This window comes from Cetorhinus maximus, chromosome 12 (genome assembly GCF_964194155.1).
Source record: "Cetorhinus maximus chromosome 12, sCetMax3.hap1.1, whole genome shotgun sequence".
In the NCBI taxonomy this organism is placed as follows: domain Eukaryota; kingdom Metazoa; phylum Chordata; class Chondrichthyes; order Lamniformes; family Cetorhinidae; genus Cetorhinus; species Cetorhinus maximus.
In genome coordinates, this window is record NC_135890.1 from 77,810,649 (window position 1) to 77,829,064 (window position 18,416).

Sequence of the window (18,416 nt, forward strand, 5' to 3'; positions counted from 1 at the left end):
ACAGGTCGCGCTGAGCGCTACCGGTGTGCATCATGCTGGGCGGGCCTTAATTGGTCCGCCCATGTAAAATGGCGGCGCACAGCCGCTCACGGGTGGCGATTGGCTCCGTGCCCGTTCCTAACTGGTCTGCCCAACGGGGAGAAAATTTTCCCCATTCTGTGCTCATACTGAGGATATTTTGGCATTTGTGACAGATCCTTTATTGCATTCCCAGGCAAAAACTCTATTTTGTCTGTAAAGGAACAAGGTGCTCAAGAATAAGACAACGGTAACATTGGCAGTTTGCTGGATGCCTTCTATAATCAGTTGTCACTGCGTAATCTACATTGTTATGTTACACTTGAATTTTGTCATTTAGTATTTTAAAAACTTCAGTGACGGCCAGCCACACTTTGCAAAATATTTGTGATGTCTTAACTATAAAGTAGTGCGATTTTATATCTTTTTGTGGGAGTAGGCAAATTGCCCATAGTGTTCCTGAAATGTAAGGCATTTGATAAACTAAGTTTACTGTTGTCTAAGTGAGTGGCTTGTTTATTCTCTACTTAGATCCTGCTGGATTGCTGCCAGTGATGACTCTGCTAAGGAAGTTTGGATTTCCAATTACCCTAGAGAAATCATAGCCTTCTCAGAATAAGTTCTTTATTGATGTTTGGTTTTGAATATTACTGAATTTAATCTCACTGTCACTGCACCATCTCAGGAATTCAATGTTATGTGGATCTTAAGACAACCCTGAAAATATTTGTCTTCTGGTAATGGACACATGGCTTGTAAGTTGCAATTGAACACCCTTGTACGGTGTTCTTTCAAAAATTCAGGATCAGCAACTGATAATCTGATGGATTGACTTGTTTATGGACATTCTGTTAATATCTTCTGTCAATTCCTGCACTATGATGGTGTGCACATCTACATACATACTGCCTGAACCCAAGATATTTTGGCATAATCACAGACTGGCTGGCGATCTCAACTGCTTAATATTCCGGTTTCTCCAGGAGCAGATTTGCTGTCACTTGCTGCTTCTCTGAACAAACAGGCACCCATAAGAGGGGCTTGTGAACAATCAGGGCATATCTGGCTTTATCTCAACCTTCAAATCTAGTGCCACATATTATAACTTGGATAGCCAGGCAAGGATAGAACTTTATTCTTTTCCCATTCTCAGCCTTGACTGTTCCTTTGAAGGGTCGATGAATAGAGTTGTATTTGAAATTGTAAACCATATAGATGAGGTCGATGAATGGGTCATTAATGGGCATCATTTCCACCTTTCCACTGGCGCTAGCGGTACGGGCCACAAGACGCCCAATATGCTCGAAGCCGATCTTCACCATGATTAAAGACTTTATTAACTTGGAAGCTTTTATTTACAGATACATTGATTGAATATTGTACACCGCCAAACACCAACCCTCTTTCATGCTGCTCATATATATCAGCATAGGTAGGTCCCCAAGTCATACCAAACCAAAATACTGCGGATGGTGGAAATCTGAAACCTTTGGCTTTCAAAGGGGAATTGGATAATTATCTGAAGAGAGAAAGTTTTCAAAGTGATGAGGAAAGGACGATGAAGTAGGACTAGCTGATTTGCTTTTGCAGAGAACCGGCACAGACACGAGGGGCTGAATGGCCTCCTCTGCTGTAAGGATTCTATGAAAAACAGAAAATGCTGGAAATCCTCAGCAAGTCGATCATTATCTGTGGAGTGACAAACAAAGCAAACATTTCATGTCAGTGGTCCTTCACCAGAACTGGGAAAAGTTAGAAATTAGTAGGTTTTGATCAAATGACAGCAGGGGCTTTTTTTTTGATTTGGTGTGGTGGGTGGGAAGAAGTGCAAAACAGAAGGTCTGTGATAGTGCAGAGGGTCGCAGAGATTCGAGGATAACAAGTTTCAAGTTGCAAGTCAAAGGCAGTGGTAATGGGTAATATAATAATACATTTGAACACCAGGCTGATTATAAAAAGTTCAGTGGACAGTGCAAAAAAGGGGATAAGGGAGCCAAAGACAGAGTGTAAGAAGTGACTGGCAGCTAATATAAAAGGGAAAACAGGTATTCTATTGGCATATAAAGAGTAAAAGGCTAGTAACGAGAGGCATGAGGCCAATTAAGGACCAAAAAGGGAATCTTGCATGGAGGAAGAGGGCATGGTTGAGCCTATGAATGAATATTTTGCATCTGCCTTTACCAAGAAAGATGGTGCTGGCAAAGTTATAGGGCAGAATTTTTCAGTCGGCGTGCGGGGGCGGGCCCGACACACCGATGTGTAAAATGACGTGCGATGACGTTGGGTGTGCATCCCGGTGTCACCGCGCACCATCGTGATATTTCATATGGTGGGCACGCGCCAGAGTCAGCTGGGTGTCTGCAGATGTAAACAGCCTATTGAGGCCATTAAGAAATTAATTGAAGCACTTGTGAATGCTGCCCATGCAACCTTAAGGTTGGCGGGCAGACGAAAAGCCCAAGCGGCCTTCGTGTTTTTCAGGAAACCTCATCCACGAGCGGGATGAGGTTTCCTGAAGCTTTTATTAAATAAATAAATTTTCATAAATTTAAAAACATGTCCCAACTCATGTGACTGCGTCACATGAGGGTACGTGTTTAAATACATTTTTAAATCATTTATTTAATTGTTTTAATATCCATTCAATCTCCCTGAGGCAGCTCTGTGCCTCAGGGAGATTTCTGCGCTCTTTCGCACACATGCGTGAAAGAGCGCTGGCCCCGACTCTCCCTCCTCCCCCCGCCCGCGCAGGTAGCACTGAGCACTATGGCTCGCGTATTACACTGGGCGAGCCTTAATTGGCCTGCCCGTGTAAAATGGTGACACAGAGCTGATCGTGGGCGGAGATCGGCTCCATGCCCGCCCCTGCCTGCTCCCGTCCAGCCCGCCCGCCATAGGAAAAGTCCTGCCCATAGTGACATGCTGGGTGGGCTAAAAATTGATAAACAGAGAAGGTATTTGAAAGGCTGGCTGTCAACTTAAAGTTGATAAGTCACCAGGACCACGTGGAATCCATCTGAAGATGCTGAGAAGAAGTAAGGGTGAAAATTGGAGAGGCACTTGCCATAATATCCCAATCTTCCTCACATACAGGGGAGGTGCCAGAGGACTGTAGAGCTGTAAATGTCACACCCTTGTTTAAAAACGAATGTAAAGATAAACACAGCAACTACAGGCCAGTCAGTTTAATCTCTGTGGTGGGCAAGTTTATATAAATGAAAATTGGGCCAAAATTAATAGTTACTTGGAAAAGTAAGGATTAATTAAGGAAAACCAATGGATTTGTTAAACACAAATTGTGTTTAACTAACTAGATTTGAGTCTTATTAATGAGGGAAGACCAGGTTCTTGAGGGTAATGCAGTTGATGTGGTGTATATGAACTTCCAAAATATGCTTGATAAGAACCGCAAAAGTTGCAAAATTTGATGACTTAGACTTGGGTGTACATGGCACAATGTCAAATTTTGCAGATGAGACAAAGCTTGGAAGTATTGCAAACTGTGGGGAGGATGGTGATAGACTTTAAGAGGACAGACAAGCTGGTGGAATGGACAGACCCATGGCAGATGAAACTTAATGCAGAGAAGTGTGAAGTGATAGGTTTTGTTAGTCAGAATGAAGGGAGGCAATATAAACTAATGGGTACAATTCCATAGGGGGTGCAGGAGCAGAGAGACTTGGGGGCATATGTGCACAAATCATTGAAGATGGCAGACCAGGTTGAAAAAGTGGTTAAAATGGTATGTGGGATCCTGGGCTTTATGAATAGACTTTAGGTTTGGTTTGACCTCGACTGGAGTATTGTGTCAATTTTTTAAAAATTCTTTTGCAGGATATGGGCATCACTGGCTAGGCCAGCATTTGTTGCCCATCACTAATTGCCCCTGAGAAGGTGGCAATGGGCTGACTTCTTGAAACACTGCAGTCCACATGGTGTAGGTACACCCACATTGCTGTTAGGAAGGAAGTTCCAGGATTTTGACCCAGTGACAGTGAATGAACGGTGACATAGTTCCAAGTCAGGATGGTGTTTGGCTCCTGCATGAATAGAAACCACAGCTGAGCTCTAAAATGCACAGGATATGAGTATCCTTGAATGCTTCAAAGACAAATAGTGATTTCTGGCACTGAAGTACATGATTCAACTAAAGCAGATTTTAGGAATCTAGTGTGGATACAGGAGCGACATGAGGAAACTTTTTTCTAACACAATGAGTTTTTGTGACCTAGAATACAAACATATAAATTGGGAGCAGGAGTAGGCCATGTGGACCCTCGAGACTGCTCCGCCATTTAATAAGATCATGACTGATTTGATTGTGGCCTCAACTCCATTTTCCTTCCTACCCCAGTAACCTTAGATTCGTGACTAACAAGGGAGTCGATCTAATTCAGTCTTAAAAATACTCAATGACCCTGCATCCACCACTCTCCAGGGAAGAGTGTTCCACAGACTCTCAATCCTCTGAGAGAAAAGAAATTTCCTCATCTCCGTCTTATTTTTAAACTGTGTTTAAACCTCGTTCTAGACTCTCCCACAAGAGGAAACATGCTTTCAGCATCCATTCTGTCAAGTCCCCTTTTATATTTCAATAAGATCGCCTCTCACTCTTTTAAATTCCAATGGACACAGGGCCCAACCTGTTCAATCTTTCCTCATTGGATAACCATAACCATTCCAGGAATTAGTCGAGTGAACCTTTTCTGAACTGCTTCTAATGTATTTATGTCCTTTCATAAATAAGGAGACCAAAACTATGCACAGTACTTGAGATGTGGCCTCACCAATATCCTATACAACTGTGATAAAACATCCTTACTTTTATATTCCATTCCATTTACAATAAACAACATTCCATTTGCCTTCTGAATTACTTGCTGTATCTTCACTCTAACTTTTGTGGTTCATGCTGCACTGTTTAAAAAGGCGACAGAAGCAGATTCAATAGCTTTCAAGGGGGAATTGGTAAAAACTTGAAAAGGAAACATTTGCAAGGCTATGGGAAAAGAGCAGGGGAGTGGAACTAATTAGATAGGTCTTTCAAAAGTGCTGGCAAAGGTACATTGAGCCAATGGCTCCTTCTGTGATGTACCATTTTATGATTCTAACCTGAATTAATTTTTCCATTGACTAAACTTTGTTGTTTATTGTGATTAAGAGGGTTATCCTTAGCTTGTGCTAATGGCTGATTTTTCTTTGCCTGCCAAGTCTGATGAGGAGCTCTGAATCTGGCATCTAAAAACCAATAGAATGGTTTGCACAAAACATTAATGAACTGATATAATGGGAGGAAGAGTCTACCTCTAGTGGGGAAAAAAAGCAGAAATCTCACTGCCAGAGGAAATTCTAATTGTACATAAGTGCTGAACAGTGAGGAAAATGTCCTCTGGCCATCAGACATCAGATACATACAGTGCTTTGAATTTTCAATTTCCTATCACTCATGGAACTTTCTGCAGATACGCATATGTTTTTGGCTTACTAAAGAGAAGACTTGCACCTATCTAGTGCTTTTCATGACTACCAGATGTTTCAAAGTGCTTCACAGTATTGGTTAATCCGGGTCTTATGGTAGTCATGGTTACGAGCTTCATTTTGTGCACAACAGTATTAACAGTTGGTACATGGATGATAATAGAAGCAAATGAACAGCCTTCATTATAATCTATCTATTTCACTGCATTTGTAATCACCCTGTTACTAATGATCCTATCTTTGTCAATTATTGTTAGTAATCTCTATGGACTGTCTAAAACCCTCGCCACATTAACTCTTTCCTATGTTTCATCCTGTAGCTGCTCATCTAAAAACAGTGGATCATCAGCCACAATCTACACCAGCCACAGCCAGGCACCAGATCATTATGTCTGCCATTGTCCAGTCCCCAGAGCACCAACCGAATCCCATCACCCTGCTGGCTCCTCCCTCTAGCCACAGGAAGGAGTCTTCCACCCCAGAGGGTAGGGGAGTTTTGATTATAATAATTATGCAGTTGTAATGCTAATTAAAATGTAATCTTGAGAAAAGCCTACAGGAATCCCAGAAAGTACTTGAAACATGAGTGAAATATCTATTCAGCTTATGATATTGGGATGCATCAGCAATTGAGATGTGGGGTTTCTGCTGCTGCATGCTGAATTTTGCAGAATACTGTCACTCTAAACGTAACTAGAAGCAAAGTGTAAATTCAGTTATTTTGAAGGCCAGTGATTCCCAACCTCTTAGAGACTTAATCCTGTGAAAATAACATTGTTTCATGTTTTGAATATTTCATTGTGTCTACAATAATGCTACAGCCAAAATTAGAAAGTGTTAGAATGTCGCTTGGAATTCCACAGCATTAGCACAAAGTGTGGGAAGTAATGCAAACAGAATGTTTGCGTGTAGCTGAAAGAGTGGTTTATTCTGAGGCGAGGCTGCAGTCCATGGAGCGGTGTGTCAAGTATCAGTGGGCGCTCTAGAAATTAACTGACCCCAGTTTCTCCTTTCCATTTTCTCCCCAGAGTTTGGTCGGCAATTGAAGGAACGTATGCACCATAATATTCCTCATCGTTTCACAGTCGGCCTGAATATGAGAGCCACAAAGTGTGCCGTTTGCCTGGATACTGTGCATTTTGGTCGTCAAGCAGCAAAGTGTACAGGTGAGGAGTGAGAACAGAAATTCTTAAGCTGACAGACTAAATTTCTTTACGTAATCTGCATAAAACAATCCAAATTCTGTTTTTCAAGAAAATTCTAAACTTCAGATAAACTGTTGTTACTTACTGGAATTCTCAATTATTGCCATAAGATTCAGTTTCACAACTAATATTGCAATATAATCGTAAATTTGCTCTCTTGGGCCCTCAGTGAGCCTGGATTAGAAAATCAGCACTGTGCTGTTGTAGCCCATCTCCAGCGCATGTTCTCTTCCAGTGCATTTTCCTTTTGGCACTGCAGACTTGACTGTTCCAATGTTCTCCTGCCTACGCTCCCACCCTCCACAAACCTAAACTCAGCCAAAACTCTGCTGCCCTCCTAACTTGTACCAAGCCCTGTTTACTCGCCATCCACTGCTCACTGAATATTGTTCTTGGTCTGGCAAGGCCTCGATTTTAATGTTCTAATCCTAGCTTTCAAATCCCTCCATGACCTTGCCCTTCCTCATCTTTCTAACCTGCCCCAGCCCTACGACCTGTCAAGATCTCTGCGCTGCTCCTATTCTGACCTCTTGTTTACCTCCGATTTTAGTCTCTGCACCATTGCTGTCCAGGCCCTAGGCTCAGGAATCCAGTCCCGAAGCTGCTCTGGCTCTCTAGCCATCTCCCCTCCTATACGACGCTCTTTGAAATCTACCCCTTTGACCAAGTCTTTAGTTATCTGTCAAAATATCTCTTTATGTGGCTTTGTTTAATAATGCTTCTTGGGATATTTTGTTGGCTTGGATCTTCCAGGCACGGCAATTATCGTCATATTGCCGCTCCGCTCGAATCTTTTCCACATCTAGAGCTACTCTGCATTTCTTGTCAGATCTTCCAAGCCCGGCTTCTCCAGAAATGCAGAGTGCAGCGTCCTTCAGAGAATTCCATCAAAGTGCTGTAATGTTGGGAGAAAGACAGGACATGCCCCCTTTTTATGCACTAGCTGCCATATGGTAGGTTTAAAGGTCCAATGTGAGTGAATGGGTAGCATGGTAGGGTAGGTAGGTGAGGTGACAGGTGGGTAGTGTCATGCGAGGCTGTCAGGTTGGGGGGAAGTTGGGTGATGGGAGGTAGTCAGGTCTGGAAATTGGAGTGGTTGGGGTGGTATTTGGAAGGTAGTGGATGGGTGGGTGGGAGTCAAGGGGTGGGGTCAGTGTGAGCGATTGGTGGGCCAGTTCTGTAGTTAACTAGGTGCTTAGACTAGGATTTCTCTATATAACATTTCCTGGGTAACTACTGAGGTAAGCCCAACTGAACTGTCCAAAGTCTTCGACTCTAGCTCAGAGTCAGAAACACTCGCAGAGATTCCTGGGGAGCAGGGAATTGCCCATCGGAAGTTCAAACCTCCCGGGCAATTCCCAAGAGGTCAACGACCTGGAGTCTGGAAGATCTGGTCCAACATGCTATATAAATGCAGGCTGTTGTCTAATTCTTCTCAGCAATAAGTGACATCAATGAGGAAGTCAAAAAGTTCACTTCGAATTCTTGATTTTACTAGGCAGTGAACTTCCCGTTGATCTACGAAGCTAGGTTCAGAATCTGGAGCTCTTCTCTAAATTTCTGCTTATAAATGAATGGACCAAGACCTATCTAAAAATAATTTGAGTGAAGCGGCAATCCAATGATAATTGCCGTGCCGTGGAAGATCCAAGCCAATAAAATATCCCAAGAAACATTATTAAACAAAGCCACATAAAGAGATGTTTTGACAGAGAACCAAAAATAATGCTGATGGGAGCTTGATCTATAAGGATCAAAACTACGGATAATGTAGAAACAATTCCAAACCTTTCAGTCTAGGTGGAAACTAAGGGTTACCTGTCTGTTCAGAAATTTTACAGAAGTAGAGAACAATTGTCTAATTGAGTCAGGTGAACTTTTTATAGTGATAAGCTAAACGTGTTTTTTTTCTCAGTTACTCTGGCAATAAGCTGAATCTGTAACTTGAGATTTATTCCCAAATTAGTTCCCAAACCATATGTGTTTTTGTTTTTCCAGTGTTCTCTCCTTTGTCTCCTCAGGATATTGCATTGCCTATAGAAAACAGAGACATTCACATCATTCTTCTTCAATAAAATTCTGTTCAACTAGCTAGAGAAGTTGGGGCCCTCCCTGGAGCCTTTGCAATTACTTGGTAGTCTCAACAAGGCTAATCTAACATAACTCTTGGTGGTCAACTAAGTGCAGTGTTTTCTGTGGTCTGTTAATGGATTGTCCACTCTCAGCTATTAGTGACTCATGGTTAAGTTTAAGAAATGGGGTGACGGTCATGTCACTGGCAAGGCTCTCACCGTGCTAGTTTAGGTGAACTGAAAGAGAATTTTTAAGACTGAACTTAATCCTCCCACCAGGTGTATTGCTAACATCCTTTTTGTTAATCCAATTGTGAGTAGTGTTGGGTTTGTAGTGGAACCTATTAATCTGACATTAATGAATGTGTGTGTATTTTATCTAGAATGCCAAGTGATGTGCCATCCTAAATGCTCCTCTTGCCTACCAGCAACATGTGGGCTTCCTGCAGAATATGCTACACACTTCACAAAGGCATTTTGCCGTGACAAAATGAACTCACCTGGCTTGCAGCTAAAGGATCCAGGAGCCAATGTGTGCCTGGAAGGTTGGATGAAGGTTCCCAGGTGAATATTCTTCAATGGGGCAGTGTCCCTGATGTGAACTGTACTAAAGTGGATTTTTACTAAGAAACTCTGAACCTATTTAATAAATTGCAGCTGAAAGTAAAGCTTCGTAGAATTTCTTCTCTTGGAAAAAGTGAATAAACTATATGATATTCTGCAACTTTGCACATAGATAAAAATAATAAAGTGTGTCTGCTTCTCTATCTTTCTGTTTGCTTGTTTCAAATCAGTAATTCTTGTCATCCTCTGGCTTTTGTTTCCTCTGTGCTTTTTCTCCCTCTTGCATAATGGCTCCCATAAATCTATTTGTGTTTCTATATACCCATTTTTGATTCATTTTACTTTTCTCTCTCTCTCTTTCTTTTTATCTCTCTCTCTTGCCAGCCCCTTTCTTCCTTTTGTATGAATTTTGGGGACCGCACAACAGGCAAACAGCATGCATGTAAGCTTTATTACTCGGGTGTAGCCCATCTAAATGAGGGCTCTGGTATGCACCCCGGGAGTTTCAAAGATTCCTGGAATCTTGAGGCAGCAGCAGGGTTGCCTTTTAGAAGTTTGAAGATTGTCAGCTCCATTCATGGTTGCTGCAATTTAACATTATGAATATTGCTCCCCTCTCGTTGAAGTTATTGGAAGAAGAGTAACCAAAGAATACCAGGAAGATCTGATTACACCAGGCATGGACTGTTCAAATGTGTTATTACCCTGGTGACATTATCTACTGCTCCATGCACAATTACCTGGCAATGTATTAACTGCCTCAGGTTCACCAGAAATAGTTAAGATTCCAAAAAAAAAGAAATAGTTAAGAGCTATTTGCTGCAAACAGACCTGCAGACAATCTCCATCACCAGGTAACACCACCCTCAGTGTTTTACCCTTGGCATTTTCTCAATTTCCTTGGGGTCTATCTATAATATAACCGAATTTGCAATGCAGTAATATATCTAACAGATGACTGACATATTGTTCAGAGCCAACTGTTTCATTACCTTTCCCACCAACAGCCACAACTTATGCATTGCTGCATCCCCCAAAGTGCAGGGGATCACTAATGGCATCCATGTGGCCTCACATGAACCAAAGGGCTGTATGGGCTGAATGGATCTACTTCTGTCCTGTGTTCCACTCCAGCATCCAGTCGATGGTAACACCAGGTCATGCGGGTCAATGTACACTTCCCAAGCAGAAGCCACAACTCTTTCAATCTAAGGCAATCACCTGTGCTAGCCTTATTTAAAAGTGAAGGACGATTGCAAGGATGGCACCTTGACAACCAAACCTACTTACTCTCTTTGAAACCGTTGCTTAAACAAAGTTGATCTAATTTAATTTTTATGGCATGAATCCATTATATACTTGAGTGGGGATTTCAAAGTCCATCACCAAGAGTGGGTCAGTAGTACCAGTACAGACAGAGTTGGCAAAGTTCTGAAGGATATAGCTGCTAGACTGGGCCTGAGGCAGGTGGCAAGGGAACCAACAAGAGGGAAAATCCTATTTGACCTAATGCTCACCAATCTACCTGTCGCAAAATGCTTCTACTCGGTGGTACCTACCTGCTGAGTATCCTTGTGAGCTACGCAAGTCAGAGGTCATTGGTTCGAGCCCTACTCGAGGACTTAAAACACATAATCTAGTAACATCTTAGTGGAGTAGTGAAGCTTTTCTGAGTTGTCAGGGGCACTGTACTGCATGGATGGGAGTTTACACAACATAATTGGGGACTGCCCTGGGAGTGCCTATAATGAAAATTCTACTTTATAATTTGACTCTTTACATATTTAGTTCAGTTGCACTCTCTCCATTTCTCAGCTGCTTTTATTTGTCCCTCCTTTCACATTTGTTCTTGAGCTGTTCTTCATCACAGGATTCCAATCCTCTGCTACTACAGAAATTATATTGTCTCTTCCTGGATGTGCAAAAATAACTAGGGACACTGGTTAGAGTGGGAGTTCAGAACAGGAGAGAGAAACTAGAATAGAGAAATGCATACTCTACACAGATATCAGGAGGACCCAGAGCTATGTATTTGCAACATGCTGGAGCATCAGCCCTTGGCACTGCAATCCAATTACACACATTTGGACAGGAGAGATGGAAAAATATAACTGATCAGATTAGAGTATAAAAGAAACTTTATAAAGGAATGGAGGTGCAGGTAAAAAGACTGAAGTGAACTGCAAAGTACTAATAGACAACTTGGCACATTAGTCTTGTATCAGCACTGTCTAGTCCAAAAAAAACATAGGTTGCACAGTTCTATAGATTGAGAGATCTACAACAAGTGTAAATATTTAAAAGCAATTTTGTACTAGAGGAAGCAAAAATTAAGCTTCTAATCTAACCAAATTCTGTTTTTTCATGATAGAAGTAATGGCAAGTCATTTGTAATGGTTTATTTATGATGGTGCAATGAGACTTGTGGTCTTCCTGAGCATCTCTCTAATTTTGTAACTGGGTTTTGAATCTGCTGCTCTGCATCTGAACGTTCAACACATTTTTTTGAAAATTGTGCTAAATTCAGAAATTTGCAGACAACATTCAGTACAATATTGAGCAACAATTTCCAGTTTTATTCATATTTAATATTTTTCACGACCTGAGGGAGAGAGTTGAGACAAGCTGATTCAAGCTGTTGTGGTTTAAAAGCTGTTCAACGGTTACTTCAAACAATGAGATAGATAGGGAAGAGGATGTGCTTTAATATGAGTGACAGGATGATTGTTTATAGCCAAATAATTTTTGATGCAATAGTTCAATTGTTTTTCTCCATTTTCCCTCTACTGACCTACCATGCCTTGGCTAGAGAGACCTCATTGTGCCTATCTTCAACTGTAACGATATGAGGATGGTAATAAATAGGCATTTGAAAATTAATTTCAGTATTTGTGTTTTCTCCTATTAAGGAGACCTACTAACACTGGGTTATTAGTATCAATTAGCATCTGGTACTGCACATATGCTTAGGTGCTACCGTATGCAGTGGCAGTCTGGATTCAAGGCAACTGCAGCTGATGTTTGTATCCTACTCCATTGCATTCTTTCCTCTATCCAAATTTCTCATTGATTTCCCCCCACCTCCTCCCCCTTGCTTATCCTGAAACTGTTGATAAATGCCCTGGCACTTTGCCCAAGTTGTAGTTCCTTCCTGTTGGAGTTTGGACACTGTTGGAAGGCTGTTTAATCATTTGCGCTCCCAGCAAGATCTGAGCTTGTCCGCTCCTGGCATCTACATATGTATTCCTTCCAATGATAGGGGCCAAAGTGATTTTTCTTTCTTTCTTTTCTAGGCTATGGTCACTGAGAGCAATTATAGTGTTTTTTCCCCTCCTTTCCCATCAGCTCCCAACTTAGGTTGGCTACCTCAGTATAGATCAGGAAGTTAACCTGACATCATCCTAGTCCGTATGATTAAGTATCTCCCCATTTGGTGCATTTAGTAATGAGGTGTTCAGGAAGTAGGGTACCATCCTCTGTCTTTTGTCTTGAGATTGTTCTTCTACATTTCGGAACGTGGTGAGAGACTAGAAGCTCACATGGAGAACTGAGAAGACTGAGTGCTAGCACAAGAATTGCAAAGCTGGTTCAACAAATGTCACTACCTTTCTTCCCTACACTACAAACCATTTCATTGTTAAATTCTCCTCATCCTAATGATTTCTAATGGGTCCTTAACACAATCACCTGATCCTGCCTCTGTGGGAATGTGTTTGCGAGGGGCTCCTGAGAATTGGGTCTTTCCTTGAATACGGCTCCAGGTGAGCTTCAGTCAATGTTCTTGGCTTTAATACCTTGAAGTATTTGTTGGTTTGCTAGTTCTAAACATTGCCTAATTGTGTGGCTATTGTGCTGCCTTCTGCCATCTCATTATGGTCTTTTATTTTGTCAGAAATGGGAAACGAGGGCAACAGGGTTGGGAGCGGAAGTACATTATCCTGGAAGGATCAAAAGTTCTTCTTTATGAAAATGATTCAATAGATGGTAAGACATGTTACACAAACTGGGTCCTGCAGCATCTTGTGATAATCCTCTGATTCCTGATGGGGCTTCTAGAGAGGAAGCACCTAATGTAGACATTCACTAAGCTGTGCCAGAAGTGCATTTGGTGAATTTAGCCATATTGGAGCAGTGAACAAAATGCGACTTCAGGAAAGGCCTGAACTTTGTGATTTGCTTTGTGCTAGAGTTGGATACACATCATTTAAAGTCAGGTTAAATAGTATTGGCGAATACAGAAGGGTAAAGGCAGTAGTTGGTCTGAGAGAGACAGCAACAAATGAAAATTATCCAAGCTGGTTGATTTTATACCCCAAACTAAATGGAACTGGCTGACAGAATTTGAGTTAATGTCACAGATATTGCAAATGTTGATGATTTGCAAGAAAGTGGGTCTAGTTGGATTGCTAGCTGATAGCAGCTATCTTCCATGTACATTAAATAGCTGAGGGAGATAAGTAGTTTCACATTTTTAAGGTTCTGAAAAGAAACGAGTTAGAGTAATCATTTTGTGCGCGCAGAATAAAATGTTCCCCTCAGTAGGGCTGTTGTTAGCGATCGAGTTTAAATTAAGTAGCATAATGCTTCCTTCCCTTTTAACAGGACAAAGACCAATCGATGAGTTTGAGCTATGTCTGCCTGATGGAGATGTCACAGTTCATGGAGCTGTTGGAGCCTCTGAACTTGTAAACACTGCGAAGACAGGTAAGAATGGGTTGTGGTACTTGGCAAAAAAGAAGCTCTATTATATGAAGTACATAACTGTGATATTTTCTGATAAAATGTTCTATAAACACAGAATCTGAAAGAAGTTAAAGAAACAGCTTATAGGCATGGCTTTGCCCCAGACTGGGCCAAACAATAGTGTTTATCCCTGCATTTTCTTCAAAACAGGATCCTGATTTTGAGAAAAATGTTATAGGAGAAACATGTTTGAAGCAAGATGCTTGTGTAAAAAAAATAGCAGGTGCAGAAAAATCGTTTTTTCACTTTGTTTTGCCGGCAAAGTGACCCTCCTGCAGCATTGGTCTCTCGCCTTCAGTAGTGGAGACGCTAAACACATTGAGACTAGTTCAACTTGCTAAAATAAAAGTCCTTTAATCCTAACACTAAAGAGCATGATTTTTAATCCTTGTGTAAATGAATGCGTTTTGAATTAGTTAAAATCTTGCCCTGAATAATTGAACTTTTGTTATCAGAGATGGAGGGGGCAATTTTAACATTGAGGACTGCATGAGTTTAGGTTTCGGTGAGGATTGGGCCAAAGTGTCGGGGGTCCAAAAGCTGGCTCCAGCACACCCACTTCCAAGTTTAAAGCTGGTACTTTTGGCTGGTTACGCCTAACCCCCACCCAAAGAGCAGGTTAGTGATTTGATTATGTAAATCGCTGAATTGGAGCCATATTTCAACCAGCATTTACATTTACCAAGACAAAAAAAGACAGCAACTCCTGGGGCACATAAAAGTCGGGCAAATAAAGCAATAAATACTCAGTCCTCACAGTTGCTTTCTCGCCTATCACTGGGAAAATACTTGTTGATAGTACCCTAGGTGAGGGACTAATTTCTGCATTTTGGAGCTATCGACACTCATTAGCAGTCTGGGGTGGTGCCATCCGTTGTCACCTTAGTTGGACCTCAGATGAGAAGCACGATGACCATTAGCAGCAATAGCCTACTGCGGAGAGGTCTCCTGCTGTCAGTAGAGGGGTTGAGCTCACAGGAGGTGTTACCTGTGTAACAAAGTGTATGGAATGAGGCTCAGTTACCTTGACCTCTCAGATGAGCGATGCTTCCGGAGGCTTGAGTCGGTCACGTCAGGCAGTGACAGACATAAGAAATTTAAGCAGGAGTAGGCTATTCATCCTTTCAAGCCTGCTCTGCCTTTCAGTAAGATCATGGCTGCTACACTACCTCAACTCCATCCTACATTATCCCATGTTTCTTGATTCCTTTAGTATCCAAACACCTGCAGCCTTTCAGAGGAGCTGCTCCCTGCTGGAGCTGGTGTCTGTATTACTACTGGCTGTGAAAATGACCAATGCCCTCAACATTTTTGCCTCCAGATCTTTCCAGTTTCCAAACTTGCTGGAGATCTATCTAGGAATTCCTAGCCAGCTCCACATAAATGCATTACGCAGGTTAATGATGGGTTGTTTCCCAGGGCCGGCAGTTATGTTAACGTTGCACGTGACGACAATAGTCAGAATGAATGGGTGCTTGAGCTTGCAGCACATTCTGGCTTTCCACAAAGATCAAACGACTGGAACCTTCCTAATCAGAAGCATAAGACAGTGAAGATGAAGAGACACTGTCACTCAATCTTCCACTCGCAGCCACTAGCTCAGAAACTGGGTATTTTAGAAACTAGTATACAGAAGGGATCTGCATATGGTGAGACATCAGGCACAAGTGTACATGATTCAGAGTGGGGGAAATGTAAAAAGGTGCCAACTTATTGGAGGGCAAGGTCACACACCAGCTCTGCTGCAAAGGAGTCAGGTGAGGACTTTAATAACTTGGGACACAGAAGAACATTGATAATTGAACATAACCAAAAGCTTGGTGCATTAGAAAACCTGTGCACAATGTCAAGGAGCATGGAGAAGTCCAGCACCAACTTCACTTTGTGCAGAGCTTCAAGCACATTCTTTCCATCATGAAATGGGTGGTAATCTTCATCCACATGGTTGTGGAACTCGTCATGATGCAACATCTGATGGCTAATGTTAGAGCTCCCATTGTAGTACAAACAGCTTCCATCAAAGAACTGAGTGCTCTACTCAAATCTCTGATAGCTGCTTTGCAAGCTCAGACCCTTCATTATGGTTCTGGACACCTCTGTTCAAAGGGCCTTCCAGGACATCACATTAGCCCATGTGTGAGGGACTAAGACCTCACACTGTATATTTTTATAAAATATGTATAGATATCCTTATGGCTATTTCTAAAAAATTTTTTAAAACTGAACAAAGATCTTTAAAATGGCTGAACCTATGCCTGTCTGTGACCCCTGAACAAAAGGAGCTGCCTGGCAGTATCGGGGAAATTCTCAAATCGCTATCTCTGGGGAGCCACTAATGACCTCCTGTGGGCTGCGCACACCAAATTCAAAGAGAGCTATACAAAGACCATCAGGCTGGCTAACAGGAGTCCCTTTGTCTGCTAAGACAAAGGGCCCTGCAACTTTCCTTTCAATTCTTAATGATTGAGACATTTAACAACCTTGGGGACCCAGACGAGGGATACACATCCTTTGTCATGGACAGTGTGGAGAGGCAGGAGTCATGTGACGTGGGCCCCTGGCTTGTGGAACCAGTGATATTGCCTTGCTGAACTGTAAAGCTCAGTCTGTTGTTTACCAGCTGACTGGCAGCCTCACGGTAAAGGAGCTCTGGCCCAGGTTGGATACCTGGCCCCATCAACCTTGCCTCTGCTGGAAGTTCTGTACCATCGCCTACAAGACTGATTCACCTCTGCATGCCTACCTCGTTGTGTGGTCAACACCACTGGAAAAGTGAATTATACAGCATCGCTTTTCAGTCCACTGACCTCCGTGAAGGAATACCTCATTGGACTTTGATTCTGGGCTCTGAAACCCACGTGAACCAATAGTTATTTTCTCTGTGGTCTCTGTACTGTAAATCTTTTTCTCTATTCCTCTCTTTGTCTGAATGTGGAGGCGACATTGCGACCCTCCTCCCGTGTTTGAGTGTGTGCAAATAAACTAACCCTTTGATTTCATCCTATTACGAGTTTGCTGTGGGGTAATATTAGAAAATTTGATCATACAAAAACTGAGAGGTTGAGGAAATACATCACCACTTATAAAGAGATAAACAAATCAAAACACCTTTCTGTTTACAGACGGGTGGTGAGAGGAGAAATTGCTGTTTAAATTAACCCCCCTCCTGTCCATAACACATGAATCTGTTCTCCAGCAGATCGATCGGATTGCTGTAGCATTGCCTCAGGAGAGTGGCAGTGACTCCATGGGTGAAATTTTACGGCTCTGTCGCAGTAGGGGTGGGGCCGTAAAATGCAGCGAGCCATTCAAAAGTCCATTGACTTCGGCGGGACCGTAAAATCCCACCAGCATAAAATTCTGCCCCATGTTTCTCGTGATGGTGGCATTACTGCTCACACCCCTGCTACTCCATCAGTGCCCTTGCTGTTGCCTATTAGCTACCCAGCCCAGATTGCTGCAGTCTGAAGCCAGGCCCTTTTAGGCCCAGAGATGTTCAAGGTTGAACTCCAGGGCCATCTACAGTCTCCTCTATTGAAGGTCATTAGCCTTCTACAACCTATGCTGCAGCCACTGGGGAAGCATCCCTTTGAAGCATAAGGATCGGCAAAGGCACATGGAAGATACTAAGGGAATGCTTGTTACTATGTGTGGTTAGTTTACATTTGTATGCATTATGTAAGATTGAATTTATAAAATTGGAATGGGACATTTCCTGGTAGAGGACGATGTGATGGTTAATGATTGAAACATAGAAACTAGGAGCAGGAGTAGGCCATTCGGCCCTTCGAGCCTGCACTGCCATTCATTATGATCATGGCTGATCATCCAACTCAATAGCCTGCTCCCACTTTCTCCCTGAATTGAGAAAAGGTAAGGAGTGTGCGATAGTTGATAAATGTTGAGGTTACTGGTATTGCTCATGAGTTATTTGGTCTCATAGAGCTGGAGCAGAAAGGGGTGGGTCTATATTGTAGCCTTCTTTCCTTTTCTTCTTCTTTCACTTTGTGTTACAATTCCTCTTCCTTATACTGTTGCTCCTCAGCTTCTCAACTGATAGATGGTGGAAAGGGCTCATCAAGAACGGTCCTTGCGGTGATAGTATTGCTTGATGGTGTGGCCTGTAATGTTCCTTATGGCAACAACTCCCTCATTGTAGGCCCGCTGTGCATGTGTGCATAGATTCTAAACTGGAGTCATGAACCATGTCATGAATGGATAAACCTTATTACCCAATGTCTAGGCTTTGAATTGTCATAGTGGGTCAAATACAGGTAGCACAGAAGACTGTTGCAGAATAAAGGAATTATAACTGCTGCCAGGATAACAGGCATTG

General features: G+C 42.3%; 1 protein-coding gene across 1 annotated transcript in view; it reads left to right on the top strand.

Moving 5' to 3' along the window:
• The window catches only part of LOC144687612 (citron Rho-interacting kinase-like), a 215,439-nt gene that overhangs the window by 148,458 nt on the left and 48,565 nt on the right, over nucleotides 1–18,416 (top strand). The window contains exons 32-36 of the mRNA XM_078553958.1: nucleotides 5,817–5,981; nucleotides 6,525–6,662; nucleotides 9,157–9,337; nucleotides 13,230–13,321; nucleotides 13,940–14,041. Coding sequence (XP_078410084.1) covers nucleotides 5,817–5,981; nucleotides 6,525–6,662; nucleotides 9,157–9,337; nucleotides 13,230–13,321; nucleotides 13,940–14,041 — 678 coding nt within the window. The remainder of the gene's footprint in view (nucleotides 1–5,816; nucleotides 5,982–6,524; nucleotides 6,663–9,156; nucleotides 9,338–13,229; nucleotides 13,322–13,939; nucleotides 14,042–18,416) is intronic.